Here is a 23420-nt window from a genome sequence, read left to right as displayed (position 1 = left end):
CATTTGGTCAGTTCCTGGAGAAAAGAATGTTGAAATTAAGTACCTAATCAAGAAACAGTTAAAGGACAATGGATCTTGGAATGCTCCAATCCACATAGTAAGTCTGCTTGAGGACTTTCAAGGTAGCATGTAAACAATGGAGTCCTGAGCTGGCAGGGAAAGCAGGGGTAGAAGTAATCTTGTCACGTCAGGTGGCAGCTCCCAAGAGGGTTTCTGTGATCTAACCCGTCACATTCCTCTCTTCACGCTGATTGCTGATTTTCAAAAAGCTAATCTGACAGCCTTATATCTGAATCAATGTCAAAGAAGGTTTTTTTTAAATGGATGCCATATGCAGAGAAAATAGTCCGAGGGCAGTTTTGAGCTGCATGCAAATTGCAAACATCAAGAAATTCACTGATTCTGGGTTTAAGGTATGTTCACGTTTTCCAGTGATCCTAGTTATTACAGATGAATTTCTAATAACCATGAGTGTAACGAAACAATGACTATTCGCTAAAAGGAAGGCAGTTCTGGTTTTATGCCAGTGTGTGTGTATATACTACTTAGAAAAAGCAAAAAGGATTAGGAAATTCTAAAAGGATCCTAGTCTTTGCATTTGTTAATGCAAAAACCTGAGCAGATTTAAAGGATGCCTGGAATAATCAACTCCATGTTTCAGAAGAATGAGACTCCTGGGGAGTAACAAGACAATCTGCAGCCCATTTGGGATCACCTTGATTTGGAATGGCCAACTATTAGTCAGTGAGAGCACGGCTAGCAGCAAACACATGGGTTCTCGCTACTTTTGACTTTAGAAGAGGGTGGGAGTGGGAAACAGAGCCTCTTCGGTCATAGGACTGGGAAAGCTTTGTTGGGAACCAAGTGGGAGCTGTACTGGGGAGGGCACAGAGCACTGATGTCAGGAGTTCAAAAGCATAAAGGCAGGCGTGCCCTGCAGCACCACAATTGAGTCAGGTCACCTGTCTCCAATGGTCTCACAGTGGCCTTTAGAAAAGATGCCAACAAGGATTCTGCACTCACTCAGTGCCATTCCTCCTGCCACCCCTCACTTATCCCCATTCTCCTCCTACTGAGGAGTAGTGATTGTCTGCTCTGTTTCTTCCCTGGCTCTACAGCACACTGTCACTCCAAATGGCAGGACTGGGAGGGCATTAGAAAGAGACTGTCTGGCCGAACTATGCAAAAGGATGGGAGTGGGGGCAGAATGAGAGAGAATTCACTGATGCCACTGACAACTAGCTGGCCTGACCTGGCTGCTTGAGCATTACGATTCCTCCTATGCCCTCCCAAATACAGCTTCACTGTACTATTCTCAACAAAATTCCCCTGAGCTTCCTCTTCTATTTTAGGGGTATAGTTGTTTCTCCTCATTTCTTAGGAAGAGGCTTTTGCATTAGTACTATCCTGCAGCAGGCACAGTCAACTTGTACAGAAGAGGAGCAGCCTCTGAGAACACCACATGGAATAAGTTATTGTTTAAAAAAAAACCAAAAACCTGAAAAACAGACTAAGTTCTCTTACATTCCTTAGGCAATGGATATTATTTAACTCCATGTTTTATAAAAAATTCCCAACAGTTCACGTAAAAGTTGTTACAACACTAGAAGTATTGTTCACTCTCATACCTACCAACTCCCTCTTACAATCTACTGCTGTTCAGAAGGGAGTGCCTCCCCTTTTAAAGTAATGCTCTAACAAACCTCAAATGAAGAGCATTAGCCTGCTAAACCCAGGTTGTGAGTTTAATCTTTGAGGGGGCCATTTAGGGAACTCGGGTAAAAAAACAAAACAAAAGAACCCAAAAACCAACAAACAAAAAAACCTGTCTGGGGACTGGTCCTGCTTTGAGCAGGAGGCTGGACTAGATGACCTCCTGAGGTCCCTTCCAACTCTGATATTCTATGATTCTATGAATGTTTGATAGGTTCTGTATCTTAAAATGACCAAGAAAATAAATACGTACACAGAAGCATAGAAATGTAGGGCTGGAAGGGTTGTGGAGAGGTCATCTAGTCAAGCCACCTGATTTGAGGCTGGATCAAGTATATCTAGACCACCCCTTACAGGTATTTGTCTAACCCATTCTTTAAAATTTCCAATGACAGGGACTGCACAACCTCCCTTGGTAAGCTATTTCAGCTATCATTATAGATAATCTTTTCTTAATATCTAACCTAAATCTCCTTGACTGCAGATTAAGCCCATTACTACGTCTACCTTCAATAGACATGAAGAACAATTAATCCCTGTCCTTAGCCCTTACCACACTTATAATGGCTGACTGGGGCAGTGGCCGAATGGGATTGGGGGTGAAGGGACACATGGGGATAGGGACAGATGTGCCTGACTGAATGAGAGAGGCTAGGGGTCAGCCAGGGTCTGCATGGTGGAGACTCTCTAATAATCCCTCCCCTTTCCAACACAACCTGTTCCATACTTCTCCACCCACACCAACAATCCTCCAAGTTCATACCCAGGCTCCTTCCCAGAAATTACTTCCCTGTCCCTCAGTTCCTCCATGATCCCTGACTCTCTCAAGCCTTTGCCTGAGGGATACGGGACATGTGTTTCTGTATTGTAGTTTAAATGAATTATTACTCAGAATTCTGTATTTAATATGCCTAGTAAGGAATATATTTGTCAAAAAACAATTCCTGAATCTTTTTTTTTTTTGGGGGGGGGGGGAGGAAGGGGGGTCTGTATTGTTACAGGTATAGTTGCTGACAGGTATTTTGAAATAAATTACCAAAATAATTGAAACTGGCGTGATTATATTCTGTTGTTTTAACAAATAAAATATGCAGAATTTTAAATGTTTCGGTGCTGAATTCCCCCAGGAGTAAATCTATGAACCTATGACACTTCTAGCCTTTCACACAACTGTATCACATTGTTCTTATATTTCACTTGTGAGCCACTTAACCCCCAGATCCTTTTCAGTAATACCATCTCCTAGACATTTATTCACCATTTTGTAGATATACATTTGATTTTTCCTTCTTAAGTGTAGTATTTTGCACCTTATCTTTATTTAATTTCATCTTATTGATTTCAGACCAGTTCTTCAATTTGTCACGGTAATTTTGAATTCTCATCTTGTGTTCTTAAGTGCTTGCAATTCCTCCCAGCTTGGTGTCATCTGCAAACTCTCCACTCCTTTATCCAAGTCATTAATGAAAATAATTGCATAGTACTGGACTAAGGATAGACCCCCTGCAGCACCCTACTAGATACCTCCCTCCTAGTTTGACAGCAAACCACTGATAGCTAGTTGAAAAAACCGTATTCAGAGAAGTTGTGAATCCATTTTGTAGTAATTTCATCTAGATTATATTTCCTTAGTTTGCTTATGAGAATGTCATATGGGACTCTGTCAAAAGCTTCACTAAAAGTCAAGATAGATCAGGGGTAGGCAACCTATAGCACGCGTGACGAAGGTGGCACATGAGCTGATTTTCAGTGGCACTCACATTGCCCAGGTTCTGGCCACCAGTCTGGGGGGGCTCTGCATATTAATTTAATTTTAAATCAAGTTTCTTAAACATTTTAAAAACCTTGTTTACTTTACATACAGCAATAGTTTAGTTATATATTATAGACAGAGATCTTCTAAAAACGTTAAAATGTATTACCGGCACGCGAAACCTTAAATTAGAGTGAATAAACGAAGACTCAGCACACCACTTCCGAAAGGTTGCCGACCCCTGAGATAGATCACGTCTACTGCTCCCCCTCTGCTAACTAGACCAGGAACCGTGTCAAAGAAGGTTGTTAGGTTTATTTGATTCTTCAGAAATCCATACTGGTGATTAATATCACCCTATTATCCTCTAGGTGCTTACAAACTGATTGTTTAATATTTTGTTCCAGTATCTTTTCCATGTATCAAAGTTAGGCTGAAGTGATCCATAATTTCATGGGTCCTCCTTTTCCCCTATTTTAAAGATAGGCATTAGGTTGGCCCTTCTTCAGTTCCTGGGACCTCACACATCCCCCATGAGTTCTTGAACATAACAGAACATGTTTCAGTAAGAACCAAATGGACTAATAAGTGACCTGGGACTCACAAATATCTCTTTGTAGAACATGTGTTACACGACTATACACAATACACGTATATCATACAACTGTGTCTCTTTCACAATACATAAAAGGTAAATGCAGAGCGGTTAATAATATGCAAACACAATTATATCTTATGAATGTTACTAGCCAGAATATACCTATGAGAAACTCTCTCCATGCCAGACACCTCAAGTAATTGTGCTGCCAACTTTTAAAACATTTTAAGTCTCAAATATGCAGGATGCCTAGGTCATCATGTGCTTCCAGTGCCATTTTTTCTTGACTCAGTGATTTATTATAGCAATCACTGTAGTTAAAGTGAGATTATACTGTGAAAAGTGGGAAAATGGAAGCATGAGGTTTCATGTTTATTGTCTCAGTGACTTCCAGATCAAATATGCTCAGTTAGGAAAAACCTCTCTGTTAACTGCTAGTGCTGCAAATTCAATCCACGATCTGAAAGTCAAACTGTGTTTTTCACCACAAGTAATAAAAATTATGCTACTACAAATTAGTGAATGATTCTATGCATGAAAAGATTAGAACACACTCTTATAGCCATATCACTGCTCTGCAGTGCTAAAAGTAGTAAAACAAAGAAATTAAGACATACCATCATCTCTAAAACATAAGAATTGGGATACACAGAAAGAGAAGATCTAGTGAGTCAGCTTTTCTAACTGTAACCAAGTAGCAAATTCTCTAAAGGATGAATGAGTGGAGAAGTTGGAATAAGTTGTTCACTTACAGCTACAGGCTACTCTCACCAATTGCTTCTATTCTGCAATGGTTCACTCTCCCTATGGCCTACTCTGTGTTTTACCACACAGTGAAATAGACAAAGAACATGAAGTAGGGGAGTATAACAGAGCTCAAGTCAGACAATGCCACAAAATGGCAAAACTGGAGCCATCAGGCCAAAGGCAATCTCCTGCCAAGAAAGTGAAGGTTTCATAAGTTCTCTCAAACCTTTGATGGGAGATGAGGAGAGAAGAAGAGGGAAGGTGCCCACTGTGCTCCCTTTTCCTTTTTTTTTTTAATTCAAACAAACAAAAAAATACCAAATCTGAAAATATTTTATAAAACAGGTCTTAATAGCTGATAACAGTACGTTAAATTTAGATATTTCATTCAAATTGGATTTCTTAAGACAGCAGTATACCATGCCTCTATTCACATCTCTCTGACCTGTATATTCTGGAGTGCATACCCATCAAGCAATAGTACAAGAGTCGTTAGGAAAGATTGTTGAAAGAGCTTTCCTCTTGACCAGAAAAGAACAGAATGTTGGCATTTCAGCACTTGGACTTTTTCCTGTGCTTTCACCCTCAAAATAACTATGGACTACTCATATGTATTTACTGTATTTTAAAACACAGAGCTTTAATTTCAGCAGTACAAAGGTAGAACATTCTTCATTAAATGGTTGTCCTTATTGTATTTAATTACACGTAACTATAATTTAATGACTGATGTTGAACAAACTCTTGAGATCAATCCTCTCTCCTCCCCCACTCCGTCATATGACTGTTTAACGTTAACTTCACCTTATTAGCATATCAGATTTTTACTTAACGTATGCCGCTTATTTGTCTAGAAAGATATTCTAGCTAAGTCACAAGAGGAGCCTTTAGGAAAGGGATGTATAAAAGTGTATATGAGATTAATTTCAAACCACTGAGCCTGCAATGTTTACAACTAGTAAGGATGAAAAAGAACAAAAAGAGGAATGGCTTACAGGATGACATGGGAAGAAACTTTCCTTTATACTACTTCAAATGCTTCCTGAACTTCCCTAAAATCCATACGAATTATTTAGAGTGCTCTCTTTCTTCTTATTGGTGAAATCTTTAGGGACATCTTACACTTTACATATTAAGTAGACAGTTATTTATCCCCAGTCACAGAAGACAACATTGTGTCTATCTTTGGGCTGCTACCTTCTCATCCCCACTCTCCCTCATAGTTTCTATAGGAATTTTTAGAAACTGAGAACATCTTACAATCTCGGCAACAGGAAGAAACATTTGTTTATCATTATGGAGAAAGGGAGACTGTTTTCCTTCTGATCCTTTTTAAAGGGAAGGAAGTTGCCCCTCAAGTCACTTTGATTTACCCGTAAAGAACAATGGATGACCGGATATAATATCTACTTATGTGCACAGGAGACCAAATTTCAGTTTGGACAAGACTCGTTCACAATGATAGTACGAAGGGTCAATCCTAGGGTGACCAGATGTCCCAATTTTATAGGGACAGTCCTGATTTTGGGGTCTCTCTTTTATATAGACTCCTATTAAACCCCCCGCCCCCATCCTGGTTTTTCACATTTGCTGTCTGGCCACCCTAGTCATTCCACATTCAGAACACTACTTGTCATAATGCAGTCTTATTTTTCCCTCGACTCCACTACCCTTGTAAAAGATGAAAAGATGCAACTATTCTTGTTTGCAATCCCTTATATATATTACACACTGTTTCATGCAAGTCAGAACATAATCAATCTTAGAAAAACATAGGGTATCTATAACCTTGGCAACTTACCAAAAATTAAGAGGTATAGGGAGGAGATGAATTTAGCAAGACCAAGGACTGTACCTTCAAAATGTTTGCTCCTGCCTGAGTGATAGAAGAGGAGCATCCAAACAGTCCACGGGGGTGGAGCCACGTACAGAATACATACTACAGCATTATACAACAATTTTTGTAGCTAAAAGCACGGAAAGTGGTATGAAACAGCTTCATCATCATAGTCAAACCACCATAAAAGCAGCAAAGCTCCATCTCCAAAACTTCATTTAATAGTCTGCCTAAGTTCTTTTTGCAGCTAAAGAATATTTTAAAAGCAATAGGTCATAGTAGTTTTTCAGAGGTATCTAGAAAGCAATCTGGAATACTGATAAGCATTCTTTAAGAAATATCCATTTCAATCAGTTATGTATCATTCTAGCATGCTTAGAGTCAACATTCCTGATAGGAAAAAAAATTACTATACATACCTCAAAGCCAAGTCTATCTTTCTCTTTCCAAAAACAAAAATGTGTAACCTTCTTGTCCCAGAATTCATCAGGTTTTACTACACAAACAAGTGATACCTCAGCTGGAACAACATTCTGCAAAACAAAATGAAACAGATAAAACATTCAAGATTAAATACTCATTTATGGCAAAATCAACTTGCATTTAGACAGCACCTTTTATCCAGCATCTTAACTCTCTCTACAAATATGAATTAAACAAGGCTTACAAAATCCAGGTGACGTAGGTGGCTGTTTACTAATTCTACAGAGAGAAATTATACAGAGATTAAGTGATTTGCACTAACTCACACAGTGAGTCAGAACAGAGCTGAGGATAGAATCTGATCTCCTGATTCCCAAAAGTGTACTCTAACCACTAGCCACCCTCCATCAGTGATGGAAAACAAAAAACACAACAACCCTATTTACCTGAATATTACTTACAATATTGTGGTAACAAAACTACAGTTAAGGCTGATATGAGACTTTCAGTCTATAGCCTGTTTGCATACTATCTAGAGAATATACTATGGAAAAGAAATTAAATTGCAAGCTTTATGCAAGCTAATTGAGACTATATTTGAAGTCAGAACTCTAAAGCTAGGTCATCACAATAAAGAAACAAGTTAAGCTAGACGAGAAATATATATTTTACTATTAAATCAGGATTTAAGATCAATGGATCTATTATAATTTAACTATGATGTTTACTGTTTCCAGAATAGAAACGATCTAAATCATTAAATTGATTAAATATTTTAATTATGCATTAAGTTGACAAATCAATATTTTCCTTACAAAACCTGAGTTCAAGTATATTTTGCCTATTTATATATTGTCCTCATATCACAGTACAGGCAGTTTCTACATATTACTCTTCTGTGATGTCATCAACTGTAATACTAAGACAAAGATATATGAACACAGTACTGAAAAGCACTGAGAGTAAAACTGATTTTAAATTATCTTGTTTTAAGATGAAAAATAATTAACAAGGGACAATTAATTAAGACTCACCCAAAATTTATTTTAAAAAACAAGGTTTTGCAAAACATAGATCTAATAGGGGAAAAGAACAAACAACCCCAGCTTGTTTTCATGGGTCTCTCTCCACTCTCACAGAAACAGTTGTTTTTAAACACACACTCCCCTACAGCATTTTCAACCCAAACACTGCCTCACTAAAAAAGTTAAGTGACTTAACTGATTTTCTTTGTCCAACCAGAGAAATATGAGAAGTGATTTAGATTTTCTAAATTATAATTTGACATATGGTCACTTGCAGAGCCAAGAAAATGTATTTGAAATATTATTCTTCATAACAGAAACAATGAGTCACATTACATATACAGACAGAAGCCCAAAATCAAGTGCTTCTAAACATCATTATTATTCTAGAACATGTGATGTACATCCTCTTGAAGAGCACTCATACAGACTTAAGGAAAGAGGCACCAGGCACTGACAAAAAAGAAAAGGTTGGGGGTCCAAATGTCAAATCTCATTAAGTCTCCAGTCAGTAGCTCTTAAAGTTACTCATAAGGCGAACAGGAAAGAGTTGCTCTTCCTGAAAAATCAAAAGGTGGGAAACTAACACTGACAAAAAGCTGACAAAGGATAAGTAATCAGTCAGCCAAATAGAGAAGAATTAGCAGCCTATTGGTGTAAGTGATGGATCTATTAGGTACATTTTTAAATCCACCCGAGGGAAGTTTTATTTTTGTAAATAGAATTTGAACCTCTCAAATTTGTGAAAATATTTATAAAAAAACATCACTGCCACAGAGAGACCTCTAACTTCAGTGGACATCAAAAGCTTGGTCCCTTGATACAGTAAGTAGTAGCACTAATGCTCACCATGGAAGCTGGAAAGAAGCCCACAGATTGTTTATAATCAGGAAGCAAAACTGCTTTGAAACCAATGGGCCAGGTGGGTCCTCTTTTGAGCAGAGAAATGCCTATTATATTCAACATATACAAATCCTGGTTACCTTACTTAGATGAATAGTCCCACTGACATCCTCTGCAATGGGATTTGGCTTTAAAGAGACTATTGGCATAGCTAAACTGAGCAGGATTTGGCCCTTGTGGTGGAAAACGTCAAGACTGCACATAGACGGCCAGTAATGCTAGACTTACATATCCATAACTGACATACAAAAATATTTAAACTGCAAAAAAATTTTAATTTCTGACCTAAGAAACTTTGCATAGAAATGCAAAAGCAAATGTACATTAGAAGAACAAACAATTTAGATGCATTATTTCAGATATGAAAGTAGGCGAAGAGTCATATCCTGTTGAAAATTTTCAAAATCACGTTATTTATTGCTCATGAGGGTGAAGCTCAATATTTTGAAAGCCTGACAAAGTGTTACCCTGATAATTGAACAAATAGCATTCCAAGGTCCAGATTTTCAGACCAGCTTCTAAATTTGTGCAAGACAAGGCATTCTGGGAACCCTAAACATTCAAATATCCATGTTATAATTGAATAAACTCCTACTTTCCCTTTCTGAGTGCACAAATACAGTACAATTTTTGAAATGCCCAAATGTGAGCACCTATAAACTTAATTGTGCAATGCAAGGCATGCAAATATAGAGGATGCTTTCGAAAATGTGGCCCTAAAAGTCTGTTCTTTCAGTTTCAATTTAATGTATTAATTCAAATTATTTGTCTATGCCAGATTCATTACAAATTGAAACTGCAAGATTATAGTTACTGTGTTTATTCAACTAAGATCTTTCCCTCAACTCCTTATTTAAAAATGAATAGTTTAGTGTTTCCTTGTTTTCTCAGTACTTACTCATTAGAATGATCCTGCAATCCACATCAACTCTCTTATTTATTGTAAATCAAAATTAGAGGCAAATGCATTTAATCTTTTCCCACGTGCTACCATTACATTTCTGTAGCTGGCACTAACATTTTCTTTTTTTAGAATTATCAGAGAAACACAAAAAGAAAAGGCACTTGTACTTCTTGTATATTTAACTATGCTGTTATAAAGCAAGGAGATATTCACTTCTGTTTCTGGAGATTAACTTTTATGGAACTTTAATAATACAGATTTTAGACTGCCAATCACAGTAGCAGCTGGGCGCTTATTAACAGCAAACATTTTAAAAATAAGCTGTAAGCCATATCTTAATTGCTGCAATTAAAAGCCACTTTCATCTACCCCTCCTGCAATAAAATATAAAACAGGAAAATCAGATAAAAATTAAACCAAATAAAAAACTATGTCTGTGCTGCTCTGAGCTTGACAGACTAAGGTTTTGAAGGAGCTCGCAAGGAAGCAAACTCCACATATGGAGACCTTCACCTGAGAAGGTTTTACTGCCTATGGAGGAGTCTCTAATTCTAGGCAATGGCAAGAAGCTGATCTTAAATGCTATGATAGGACGTAGAACAAGAAGCAGTCTCTCAAAAGGTTTGGATACAGAACATTCAAAGAAATACAAGCTATCAAAATCTAGAATTGTATCAGGAAGCCAATGCAAAGACTTCAACACAGCGACAAACCTGTATTCTGTACTAGCTGGAGCTCCCGGACAGGCTTCATAAACAAACATAAGCAGAGTGCCCCACCAGCAGTCTATATTGGAAATGACAAAGGCTGGAAAACCACTGCCATGCCTATATTAAAGAGGGAAGGCCATAGCCTCCTGATTAGCCATAGATTATGAAAGTTACGGAGACACACCAAAGAATTGAGGAGCATCAATGATCCATAAGGCCCGGATGTTGTAAACTGTTCACATTTAACATGGTAATACACTTGTAGAAGTTTTATCTAGATATCAACAGAAGGCTGCTCAGATGAAAACTTGAATAACTTTCTACAGAAGTATATAAACCCCTTTTCAGATTAATGGCTTCTACTTACAAAATTCTGTGTAACATAGCATATATTGTGTAATTAAATGACGAATTGACTGTTTCCCAATAAAGAAATTTCAGCTGTTTCAGTAATGCAGCATTCCGACTTCCATCTATAAAACTAATCTGCTGACTGTGAATACATAAAAATTGATTTACCTGGAGCATTAACACAACCGTCTTTACCACATTCCATTGAGATTTTCTGCCATCCACTATCACAGTAAATCCTCTAGCTTTACACTTTTCACTAAGATAAAAAAGAAATACTTTTAGAAAACAGTAAAACTCGAGAACAAATTGTCAGATATCACAGTGATTAGCTTGGCTATTACTGACTTTCATCACAACCATTTTAAAAGTAGAACATGGCTTTGGAATTTTGCAATTTTACTTACTAAAAATCTTCCCTTAAAAATTGAAGTATGTTCACTTACAAAAAATTTTATTATAATACCATACTAGCAATTCTTTAAACAGCATTAATATTCCAGAAAATGTATCAAAAATTCATTTTGTTTATATTGCAGTTCCTCTTACCAATGATTATAAAGTGCATTATAAACATTACACAAATAAATATCACAAAATCCCTGTGAGATAGCACAGTATTTTATAGATGGGTAACAGAGGCATAGAGAGATTACTTTTCCTAAAGTCACCCAGGAAGTCTGTTGCAGAGTCAACAATACAACTTCCATGTCCCGTTCCTAAATCACTTGATCTAGGTCACAATCCAGGAAAACATTTAGGCTCATGATTAATTTCAAACATGCACTTAAGTGTTCTTCTGAATCAGGGCCCTTATTACAACATACAAAAAGCCAGCTAGAAGAATACAGAGTTTGCAAGGAGATATAAAAAGGGAAAATGTAGTTCAAATTGACAGTATTTATTTACTCCCTTTTTAAATTAACAACTTTAAGTACAAAATACATAATTTATATATAAGTATAAAGTATATATTCATATAAAAAAAAGTTGAACGAACACTTAAGGTTACAAAGTCAAGAGCTCAAAGGTTAGGAAATGCCAGCATTAAGGTTGTCTGTACGCAGCCTCAGCATTCTCCTCTTTCTTGCCTAGCTGTCAGCAAGGGAAACCTATAAAATACAGAAAATCTCTCTCCATGCTCCCAGTTCCAGTGTCAGGCACCACAGCTTCTAGCAACATAAAGAGCCCTGCTCAGCACCTATGGTTCTAGGATAGGGCATGCTTGCCCAGATGGAACATTCAGAGAATTTAGCTGCTGGTGTCTAACAAACCTTCACTGAGCACAAGCATATGGCAATTTGCAGAGGCTTATAACTTGGACAAATTTTGGTGGACTCAGGGTAACATCCTTGCCAAATTTTAAGTCCCTGCTTTAAACATGATGGCTTTAGAGCAGTGGTTCCCAAACTTGGGTTTGCAAACCCTTGAGGGTTTGCAAAATGTATCAGGGGGTTCTCAGAAAAAGTTCTGTAATGGCAGACGGAGCGATCCCTAGGGACTCAGGTTTGGGGGGGAAGCAGCCGGGACCCAGGCACGTGGGGCGGGCAGCCCGAGCCCTGTGGAGCATGGGGCCATCAGCTGGGACCCCTGTCCCTGGCAGACAGGAGAATTTCGGTGGCATGAGGGGCAGAGTGGGAGGGGGAGCCATGCTGTACCTGGGGGACTGTCCAGACTAAATTTGTCCCTGGCCGTGCACCCCCCTGCTGCTGGAAGAAAAAAAAAGTGTTTGCGCACGAAATCAGCTGGAACCAAGGTCACTGTAGAAAATTTGGCAGCAACAATCCTCAGTTAGTCCATACTCAGTCATTCTTGATAGTGTGCCATTTTGCTCCAATGAGACTTGAGTGAATCTTCTCGTTTACTAGTTTGTTCGTTTGTTAGCGTTCTCAGTATGTTATTTTTATTTGAACTGTTGGACATGTGGCTGAAAACTGAAAGTGTAAAGACACCAGAAAACGAACGTTCGACATCAGCTAGTCCAAAGTGTGGAAAATCTAAGTCAAATGATCATGATGGTCCTGGGAACTCGCTTAAAAAGAAAAGAAAATATGACAATTATATAAAATACGGCTTTACAGCACTGGTGAGCAAGAGTGTACAAAACCAGAGTGCATAATTTGTGGGGATGTCCTAGCAAACAGCAGCCTCAAACCTTTTCTACTTCGGCACCACTCAGAAACTACAAGCCCCACACAACTCGACAAGCCTGTTGACTTTTTCAAGTGAAAATTAGCCAAGTGTAAAAGTGACATTACCAGTTTTGTATCCAAAGCAAGTACTGATAATAAAAATGCACTTGAAGTGTCATACCGAGTGAGTTCCAAGTAGCAAAAGCATCAGAGGCCCATACCATAGCAGAGAGCTTGATTGCCCCATGTATAAAAAAAAGACATAGTTCACTGCAAGTGAAAAAGACATAGTTCAGAGAAAAGGCTGCAAAAAGGATTGACATAGTACCTTGGTCCAATAATACATTGCTGCAAAAAAATTAATGACACGTCAAGTAATGTAGAGACCACAATCGTATATAGAGTGAAAAATAGTCCATATTATGCTATACAGTTGGATGAATCAACTGATGTTGCTAATCTATTTTGCTAGCGTTTGTACGTTATGTGAATGCAGTTATGGTTGAAAAAGACTTGTTTTGCCGACCACGGAAAGAACATACAACTGGAGAAGATATCTTCAATCTGACCAATGCATATTTTCAAGAAAAAGAAATAGATTGGTCTCATTGCCTAGGCATTTCCATTGATGGGGCCACATCAACGACAAGGAAGTATACCGGATTCATAGCTCAAACAAAAAAGGTTGCATCAAATGTCTCTTGGACTCATTGTAGTATCCATAGACAAGTGAAAATGGTGAATTTCATAAAATCATGACAAACAAATTCCAGAATATTTCATGTACTTTGTGCAGAAATGGGCAATTGTTTGTTGCCCCATACCGAAGTTAGATGGCTCTCACATAGCAAAATCCTTGTGCACTTGTTTGAGCTTAGAATGGAAATCCTTGTTTTTTTCAACAGCTACCCTTTCCACCTTGCCAGCTGTATGGAAAATTATGTATGGCTCCAGAGCCTAACTTATTTAGCAGACATTTTCTCGAGGATAAATGACCTAAACTTAGCTCTTCGAGGCCTCACTGTAACAGTTTTCAACATGCGAGACCAAGATGAATCCACTGTAAAGAAGTCGCAGTTCTGAGAAAGGTGTTTGGAAAACAATCAAACTGAGTGTTTCAGTACTCTTCATGACTTCCTAACAGAACATGAGCTTTGGTTGGATCAGTGCATTAAAATCAATATAAATGCACACCTAAAAGGACGCTGCACAACGTTCAGGGAATGCTTTCCAGCTATGTCAGGCAATAATGACTGGATTTGCAACCTCTTTGATGATACCACTCTCTCAAAGATATTCAGCACTGAGGAAAAAGAGAAATTGATTGAGATCACGTGTGATTACGAACTGAAAAGGATTTTCAGAAGTCTGTCATTGATCAACTTTTGGCTGAGTTTAAGAAACAGGTGTGTAACGAGGTGGTGTGGCTCCCCTCCTAATCCGGGAGGGTCGAGCCCCGTCTATCATCCCATCCAGAGGGGCGGGGCCTCTAAGCGGAAGTCCCACCCCCCAGAGGGTCAAGCGGCGACCCGGAAGAATAAAAGCAGGCCCTCAGCCCTCAGTTGGAGCCCAGCCACCATCAGGAGCAGACCTGTCTGCGGGAGCTCCTGACCGGGAAGCCGCTGAGGCTGCAGGCCGGTGTCCAGACTAGCCAGAACCTCCCCGCACCTGCTACGACGAGGAGTGGCCGGAGCCGCCCCGGCCCTGTTCCGGCCCCGAGGACCCCCCGGAACAGGCCTGGCCGGACTTCCCAGCAGAGCTGCCGGACCTGCCACCCAGCCCTGGCCGTGAGGAGCCGATGTGGTGGGATGTCCCTGAAGGTGATCCCACAAGCCAGGTAGGCTCGGAGGGGGATACAGGAAGTAGCCCGGGGAAGCCTGACACCAGTCAGGCTATAGAGCAAACCTTGCCGATGTCAGTGTGTTTCGGTCAGGACTCCCTTCCCCACTGACCGCTACTAGCGGTGTCAGCCGCTATTAGGGCCCCAGGCTGGAAAGCAGAGGAGTGGGTGGGCCTGCGTTCCCCCTGCCACCTGGTTATGGGTGCCAGATTCCTCCTTTGACCTTGCCACTGCTCTGCCCTGCTCCAAAGGGCCAGAGCTGTTAGAACTGTGTTTGGTGCCCCGCCCGAACCAAGGGCTGGGCCCCTTTGACTTTGCCACTACCTGGTCCTATACACAGGGACCGACTACCCGCGCAGTGGGCGACAGTCCCGAGAACCGAGACCCGCAGAGGACAAGTCGAGGCCGGTGTGGTTCCCCTCCTCATCCGGGAGGGTCGAGCCCCGGCGAGTCTCGCTTACAGGGTACCTGCTGCGGGCAGAAAAAGCTACTATCATTTTGTTACCGTTTTCAACAACATACTTATGCGAGAAAGCATTTTCCTCGTATGCACATCTGAAAACCAAATACAGAAGCAGATTCAGTGCTGAACCAGACCTGAGACTATCTTACTCCAGTGGTTCCGGACTTCCAAGAGCTATACAGATCAAAGCAAGCACATCCATCACACTGAGGAGATTTAAATTTCAAGACTCCTTATGTGAAATGGAAAGGGAGGAGGAGATCTTTTGCTGTTTCTAAAATTAAATAAACCGCTAGTGTTGTTTTTAAAATTATTATGAAGAACAAGTTTAAGCTTTGTTCTAGCCATGTGTTGTTCGCCTGGATTGCTCGAGACCCGAATGCTTGTGGGAGGATTGCTTTATTTAAGTTGGCTTCTTAAATACCTTCATGCTGGTTCACATCTGGTACTCCTTGATGAAACATGTAGGAGTCTTGTCCTGTAACAAGCTTAATTGAAGTGATACGAGCTACAAAAGTGAAATCTTGGAAGAATGTTGATGTTTTCATAACGTAAGAAAATTAATAATGTAATGAGAAATAATAATGTAATAATAAGTAGTGTGTAATAAATGTGTCATTAAAAACCACATTATTTCCAAGATCACTGCTTCTATAATTTATGCTCAAGTAAGAGAAAATCCCTGGAAACATTCATTTTTAGGAGCGGGTTCAGGAGATTTGGTATTTTCGTGTAAGAGGTTCACGGGTTGTTAAAGTTTGGGAATCACTGCTCTAGAGCTTCTCAGTGAAATGACTCAGCATGGGAAGTTTCAGCCAACAGTTAAAAGTTCAGTGAGTGATAAGCAACTGAGAACATTGGATAGCATTAACTAACCATGCACACTAGTGCCAGCTCTGACTATAAATTGTTTAGTAAGACATTCTAGTCATTGTTCAAATACATACAATACCCTTGCCCATTTTAATTTATTTTTTAATGAAAAAAGTGTTTAGCTCCTGAAAATTTACAGAGAGAGCACGTCGCCTATTACTACAATGATCCCACTGATTTCCAATACAGTTACTCATAGCAGCAAGCAGCATGCTAGGTAGTAAGCATTTGCAGGATCAGAACTTTAGCCTACATTATGGATAAGAACCAACTAAGCATCAGCGGGAGAGAGGGGGTAATCAATTAGAGTTGAAAAATATTCAGAAGCATATTTCACTCTCTTTCTAGAACAAAAACAATTAGTCAATTTTTAGTTTAGGAATAAACTAATTTCCAACATGGCTGCCATTGTGTACCTGGATTTTACTTTAATTTTTAAATGGCACCTCCTGAAGACATGCATAAGATTTTCCAGGGACCCCACTGAAAATTAGGTTCACTGTTTGCAATGTCACAGCCAGAGCAAGTTCTGAAAGCCCAAGTTATAACGAAAATTTATATAGGAGCTGACACAACCCAACCTTGAATACAGCAAACACAAATAATGTTACCATCAGATTCCTTTGAAATATTGTTTTCTTAAGGTCAATGAAAACAAAACAGCATTTGTATATTCCATCACGTATTAACCCACAAAAAACAACAAATTATCCAGTTCTGAAAGGTTAAATAAAATATTTAATACAATGCATTTAAGCTTTAAAAAATATTGGTAAAACTGATCTGTGCATTAGAACAGTGAAGCCTGCAAACTCCATTGACAAGGCATTGCAGGACATGAAATATTTCTGCATTTATCTTTTTTTGCACTATAAAAAAGTTTTTATATTTTAAAATCATATCATATATATCATAACAAAGACACCTCTACTCGATAGCTATGAATTTGTTTTAAAAATCCACAGCAGTATTTCATGGATGGTGAACAAATCAAAGAAATTTCACTTCAGCACTATAAAAGTCTGGCCTGCCACAAACCATTTCACATTAATAAAAGAAAAATTTGGAGTTACAACACTAGCTACTGAAGTTAGTGAGGCATAATTTTGAGCCAGCGTATGTTAAACAACGTATAACTTCAGATCCATTTCTGCAAACTATCCACTGATGGAACTCCCATAAAAGTCAACAGGACTACTCTCACAAGTAAGACCACTCATGCAAAGAATTAGGCTTGATATTTGTTGGAAACGTATATGGCTGGTTGGGGACAAAATGCTAACTCACAAGCTTTTTAAAGCCTTCCAGAAAAGCACAAAGAATCTTTAATATCTAAGCAAAACACTTTAAGAAAGAATTTATTTTTCTACTATTAAACCAACAGTAAATCAGGATGGTCTCCTATATTATTATTCTGCATGACTGTGGGAACGTCAAACTTTATTTTCATAGGTGTTTCACAGTTTACACATGGTACGAGCAATGGTTAGTGTGAATTTTCAGACAGCTTTAAGCAAAATAAGTGCAATATATATCACAGCTAGAGAGTAAAACAACTAAATTTGGTAGAATACTTATGTCTACATTTATTCAACAAACAGAGCGAAGCCCTGAAGTCAATTAGACTATTTGCATGGATAAAATTAGCACTATTTTCACCCAGAATTTTGTAAAAGTTCCAACTTCTTTTTTTAAAAAACAAAACGACAAATGCATCTGAAGAAGTGGGTATTCACCCACGAAAGCTCATGCTCCAAAACGTCTGTTAGTCTATAAGGTGCCACAGGATTCTTTGCTGCTTTTATAGATCCAGACTAACACAGCTACCCCTCTGATACTTAAAACCACAAATGTACAATTAACAAGCATGTAACTAATTAAGAATGCATGTAAATTATTCAATCAAGCTTTACAGAAGTGACCTGAGTGTCTCAAGTTTCTTTTAGTAATACTCATTTTTCTTCTCTTTGGGCTTGACTTTGGGGCCAGCTCATAAGTCTGTATATCTGAAAAGATCTGATACGCCCATTAGCAAAAAAAAGCATAAAGCATTTTTTATTTAATTATGCTAACATCTCTTTCTCTTGCTCTGTTATAATTGGTCTTTTAACCATGTTGGAAACATGAGCATTCAGTTGGGGAGGGGAAAAAAAAAAATCAAACACAAAATGATAAAACTAAGATTTGGGGATGACTTACCAGTCCTGTTGGATAATTTTTGCCCCCATCATCGGAGACAATCAAATAAATTAATAATATCTGGCCAAATAAATATAGATCTGAACCTGCAGTTTTTCTACAAGCAAATCTCCCACAGAAGTTAATAATTTTACTATCAAATCCATAGTTAATTATAGAATCCATTGAACTCTGGCCCAAATTCAGCAAAACAATTATAGCATTTTTTTTTTAAACTTTAAGCATGGAAGTAATCCCACTCACTTCAATGAGACTTCATACATGCTTAAAATTAAGCACAATTTAAGTGCTTCAGTGAATCTGGACCTGTATGAGTAGGCGGCTTGCAAAAAAACACACACACACACACACACACAATTTTCTGCCTGAAAAGTCCCAATTCCAGTGACTAGCCTTTTTTAATGTTGCAGTTAAATTATAGTTGCTAGTTAGTTTACACCAAATTACCAGAAAGAAAAGTTACTGAACGTATTCCAACTGTGCAATGGTAAAATACACTGGACAGAAAAAAATAAGCAAGATAATTTATTTTAATTATCGCATATCTATCTATGTACTATGTTATTTGTGTTTTAAGTTGTTCTAATTACATCAAATGAGATCATTACAGTATAATCCAGTCAAAAGGGAGACTGCGGGCCAAATCCAGACCACCACACACTTGAATGGACCACAAAATCTTTTTATTGGCGTCATTAATGTTATTGAAGGGTGAAAAATATTTCTCTGGAGTCTGGACCTTGACTATATGTTGACCAAGAAATGTGGACATTGACAAAAAAATAATTGACTATTCCTGATTACTATGTAAAATATTTTTGTACTGGAAGATAAAAATATTTAGTGCTTTTAAGAAACATCTTTAGAGTCACTTAGTCACCTTGGAATGCTCAGCAGATAGTCTAGTGTAACACTCAGCTCATCCATGTTTGTCTGTTCAAGGCATAATGGAATTGTCAGAATGAGGCCACTTCGTCTGTCCTTCCCTCCTATTAAAAAAAAAAAAAGGCATTACAAAGATTTAATGTAGTTTTATGATAAAAATACACATTTTCAGCTACATAGTCTCAAACTACATGTTACTTGTGTCTAAAACTGCTATGAAGATTACAAGTGAACAAAAGTGCAGTGAGTTGTGGGTAGTCCTGTAATTAAAGCACATTTTGTGAAGCATATCTTAGACCTTAAAGCAAAGTTACATAATAGACTAAACAATATATTTGTAACCTACCAGTAAATGACATGCCCAAAACACAGGGTTTGGTCATGAAGATACCTTAATGCAATAAACACAGTTAATAAATATATTAAGAACTTTGAACACTTACTGAAAAGACGTCGAGATTTTTTAAGACTATAAATTTACATTAAGGCCCCCAATCTAGAAAGATACTTTAGCATATACTTGCCTTCAACAGAACCATTAATGTGCTTGAAGTTACATATATGCTTACATACCTTGCTGAATCAAGGCTTAAAAGGTAAAAATGTAGAACATGTGACCAAGATTATTTTTTAAAGGGTGTCTAAAGCCAAGCTCCTAAAGCCATATTAATGGCCAAATTTTCAGAATTACTAAATACCCAAGGACCCACAACGGCCCGTGTATCTAGATCGGAACAACAGTAAGTTCATTGTACAGTTTCTGTTAGCATATAGCAGATTTTCATCCAAATATAAAGAAACAATGAATATTTTCAGGTCAAAACACACAAGATTTAAGGCCTATTTTCACAGGCAATGATCACCTAGAACTCTCACTGAAGTGTTGAGAGCTGAGAGTGCTCTGAAAATCAGGTCCTTTATGTTTTATCCATAACACTTTTTAGTATGTAGGGAAAGGAATTCATAGTCATTTCACTAGATTTCATGAAGTGATGAGCCTTCAGTACTGAGGTGTTGACTCTTGACTCCATCGCCCACTTTTTAAATTCTCAAACAAACACCATCATCCTTTCTCCCATGCTTTCCCCTCACACTTGAGATAAGTTCCCTGTAAACACTCCCAAAGTCATTTCTTTGTTCTTGTTCAGATCCTGTGTTTGTACAGTGCCTAGCACAATAGGGTCCTAGTCCAGAACTAGGACTCCTAGGTGCTACAATAATTCAAAAAAATACAGCAGAACCCTGTTTATCTGATCTAATTGGCACCCAGGCCAGATCAGATAATCCAAAAAATGGATAAAGTGGAGAATGGGAAAGTGCAGTGCTGTACCCCATCTAGTAGCCACAGGAGAGATCTCCCCCTTCTGGTCGTGTGTCCACCATGTTGTCCAGTTAACACAGAAAACCAAATAATGGAGGATCAGATAAACGGGGTTCTACTGTAACAACAAACAACAACAACTTAAGAAAAAGGGACTTCCAAGTTTGCTCTCAATAAAGATGATAAGTTTACGGAAGGGATGGTATGATGGGATGGCTTAATTTTGGCAACTGATCTTTGATATCAGCAGATAAGTATGCCCAGTGGTTGGTGATGGGATGGGATCTGAGTTACTGCAGAAAATTCTTTCCCGAGTGCTGGCTGGTGAGTCTTGCCCACATGCTCAGGGTTTAGCTGATCGCCATATTTGGGGTCGGGAAGGAATTTTTCTCCGGGGCAGATTGGCAGAGGCCCTGGAGGTTTTTCACCTTCCTCTGCAGCATGGGGCACGGGTCACTTGCTGGTGGATTCTCTGCAACTTGAAGTCTTCAAACCACAATTTGAAGACTTCAATAACTCGGACATAGGTTAGGGGTTTGTTATAGAAGTGGATGGGTAGGGTTCTGTGGCCTGCTTTGTGCAGGAGGTCAGACTAGATGATCACATTGGTCCCTTCTGACCCTAAAGTCTAAGAGGTACTGAAGTTAAAATATACTTTACATTTGATATCACACCACAAATTATGTAAACCATTGACCAAAAAAATGTTTTTATCTCATTTGAAATGGCTGTTTAAGCCACGTGATAGCTAGATATTAACAATATATGGCCAGGGCCTGGCCCATGCCATGTCCCCGTTTTGCCTCTCTGATGGCACAAAAGGGTCAGAGAACAGATTCCTTTGTTGGGAAAGAACCCTGGTTGGATGCAGAGCTAGTTCTATGCCATCCCTTCAATGTACCCCAGCATAGGGGGTATGTCAAGGACATGCTGGGGGCAGAATGGCATGTGACCAGTGCAATGGCCCCCCCTCCCCTTGAGAGCAATTAACATAAGCAGGCAAAAAACTTAAGAGCAGTGATTTCCTCTAAATTGCAAGTGTCCAAATCCAGCCACCAACTGCCCCCAGGATCTGGGGTTTAAGTGGAAAGGTGACTAAGAAGAGTCACATCAGCTCTGCCCTACAGCTGCTTGGGGAGAGTTATGAGCAACAGAAGAGGGGCATGCTGAACTATTCACTAGTGAGAAGGGCAAAACACAAAGGCAGAAGATGAGAAGAGTAGCAGACATATATCCATTACAGCAAAATAGAATGAAGGACAGGTAAAGTAACAGAAGTGTCCCCATCATACACTACAATCATAGGTGCCAGGAGGCTCAGAGCAAGTGTGGGAAAAATCAAACAGTATGCTCATTATTAGACCTACTAGCCATAGACTGATATGGAATATGGAGCCACCAAAACAGGGGCAGCATTTAGGTAGGAACTGCTGCATCCTCCTCCTTCTCGGTTGCTGGGTGGGACGATAGCTCTCACCTGACTGTTGTCCCTGGATGTGTCCTTCTTTACCTGCCATCACATATCAGTTTTACCACTCACATTCCCATAATATAGCATTGCAAGATATCAGTTTGACGTGGCAAGTCTAATGGATGCCCTGTTTCCAGTGCTAGTTACTGATGTAGCATAAGCAAAGCTGCAAAGATTGAACAGAATTTTATATCTTTGCACTCGGATCTTTTCAGCAACTATCTTCCTGAGAAACTGTATTTCACGCTGAAAACATGCTGCTTATCTAATTTTTTATAATGAAATAAAGTACATGGAAATGAACAGATATAAACTGCAGCATGATTTACAACTTAGCCCAATAGCTTTTTAAGCCAACACTGTGACCTTATATTATAATCTTTTTCTATCCTTCAGCTTTTTTTCAAATGTTCCACATCTGCATTAATAAACCAGTTTCAAAGTAAACTGTAAATCTCAGTAGCTATAAAGGTGCTTTGAGTTTCTTTGCTATTGCTTACTGGAATAAAAGATGTTTTAAATGTGTTAACCTTTTTGCAAAATCCTGCAGGATTGTCTAATATAACAAGGAGTTAGTTATAGACACTAAGGGGACAGTATCTAAACTACTTCAACTAGACCTGAAAAGCTGGATTTTGTCTGATAGAAGATAATCTCCATTTTATTATTGAGGGAAATGGAGGTGAGAGGAGAAGAATTGTTTTCAGAGACCCTAAAAAGGCAAGTTTTTCTTAAGTAATTTTAAATACCTTGATTATGAAGTTAAGAAAGGCATTAACTCATCATGTTTTTGCTTCATGACAGCAGTCAATCTAAATGGAATTTGAATGATGACCAATCAGTCCACAAAGCCACTTAAAGAGAGTTCTATCTGTGCAGAATTATATGAGATAAGCCCCACATAAAATCAGAACACTAGTACCAAGTGTTGTAGCTACAAACTGGTATATACTGAGAGGGGCTCTTTTCCAAGATAAGCAGAGATGCAAGTGACATAACTTGGCCGTTTATACAATCAGTGTTGGAATTAATTGCAATAGTTAAAAGTCCGTTCTTTTTCAAAGCCATTTAAAGCCCAAAGCTGGAATTAAAGATCCAGCAATGATATCTGGAATATAACACAACTGGGCATATTCCACATCCCTCACAAAGGGCCAGATTCTGTACACTTTATTCATATAAATTAGCCCCTTTAGGTTCAGTCTTCTTGAAGCAAGAAAGGACTTTTTTTTGCCTCCTGGAAGTCATCCATGACGTTTGCAGTAGTTTTCT

At 38.7% G+C, this 23420-nt stretch overlaps 1 protein-coding gene across 6 annotated transcripts in view; it reads right to left on the bottom strand.

Moving 5' to 3' along the window:
• Window positions 1-23420, bottom strand: part of SESTD1 (SEC14 and spectrin domain containing 1) — a 121421-nt gene that overhangs the window by 55838 nt on the left and 42163 nt on the right. For all 6 annotated transcript variants that reach the window (XM_030580929.1, XM_030580931.1, XM_030580932.1 and 3 more), the window contains exons 3-5: window positions 19352-19460; window positions 11133-11223; window positions 7068-7181 (exon numbers count right to left, since the gene is read on the bottom strand). In XM_030580929.1, the coding sequence (XP_030436789.1) occupies window positions 7068-7181; window positions 11133-11223; window positions 19352-19460 (314 nt within the window). The remainder of the gene's footprint in view (window positions 1-7067; window positions 7182-11132; window positions 11224-19351; window positions 19461-23420) is intronic.

The sequence above is a fragment of the Gopherus evgoodei genome, chromosome 11 (genome assembly GCF_007399415.2).
Source record: "Gopherus evgoodei ecotype Sinaloan lineage chromosome 11, rGopEvg1_v1.p, whole genome shotgun sequence".
NCBI classification, from domain to species: Eukaryota; Metazoa; Chordata; order Testudines; family Testudinidae; genus Gopherus; species Gopherus evgoodei.
Note: the sequence above shows the minus strand (reverse complement) of the source record. Positions and strands in the feature narration are given on the sequence as shown.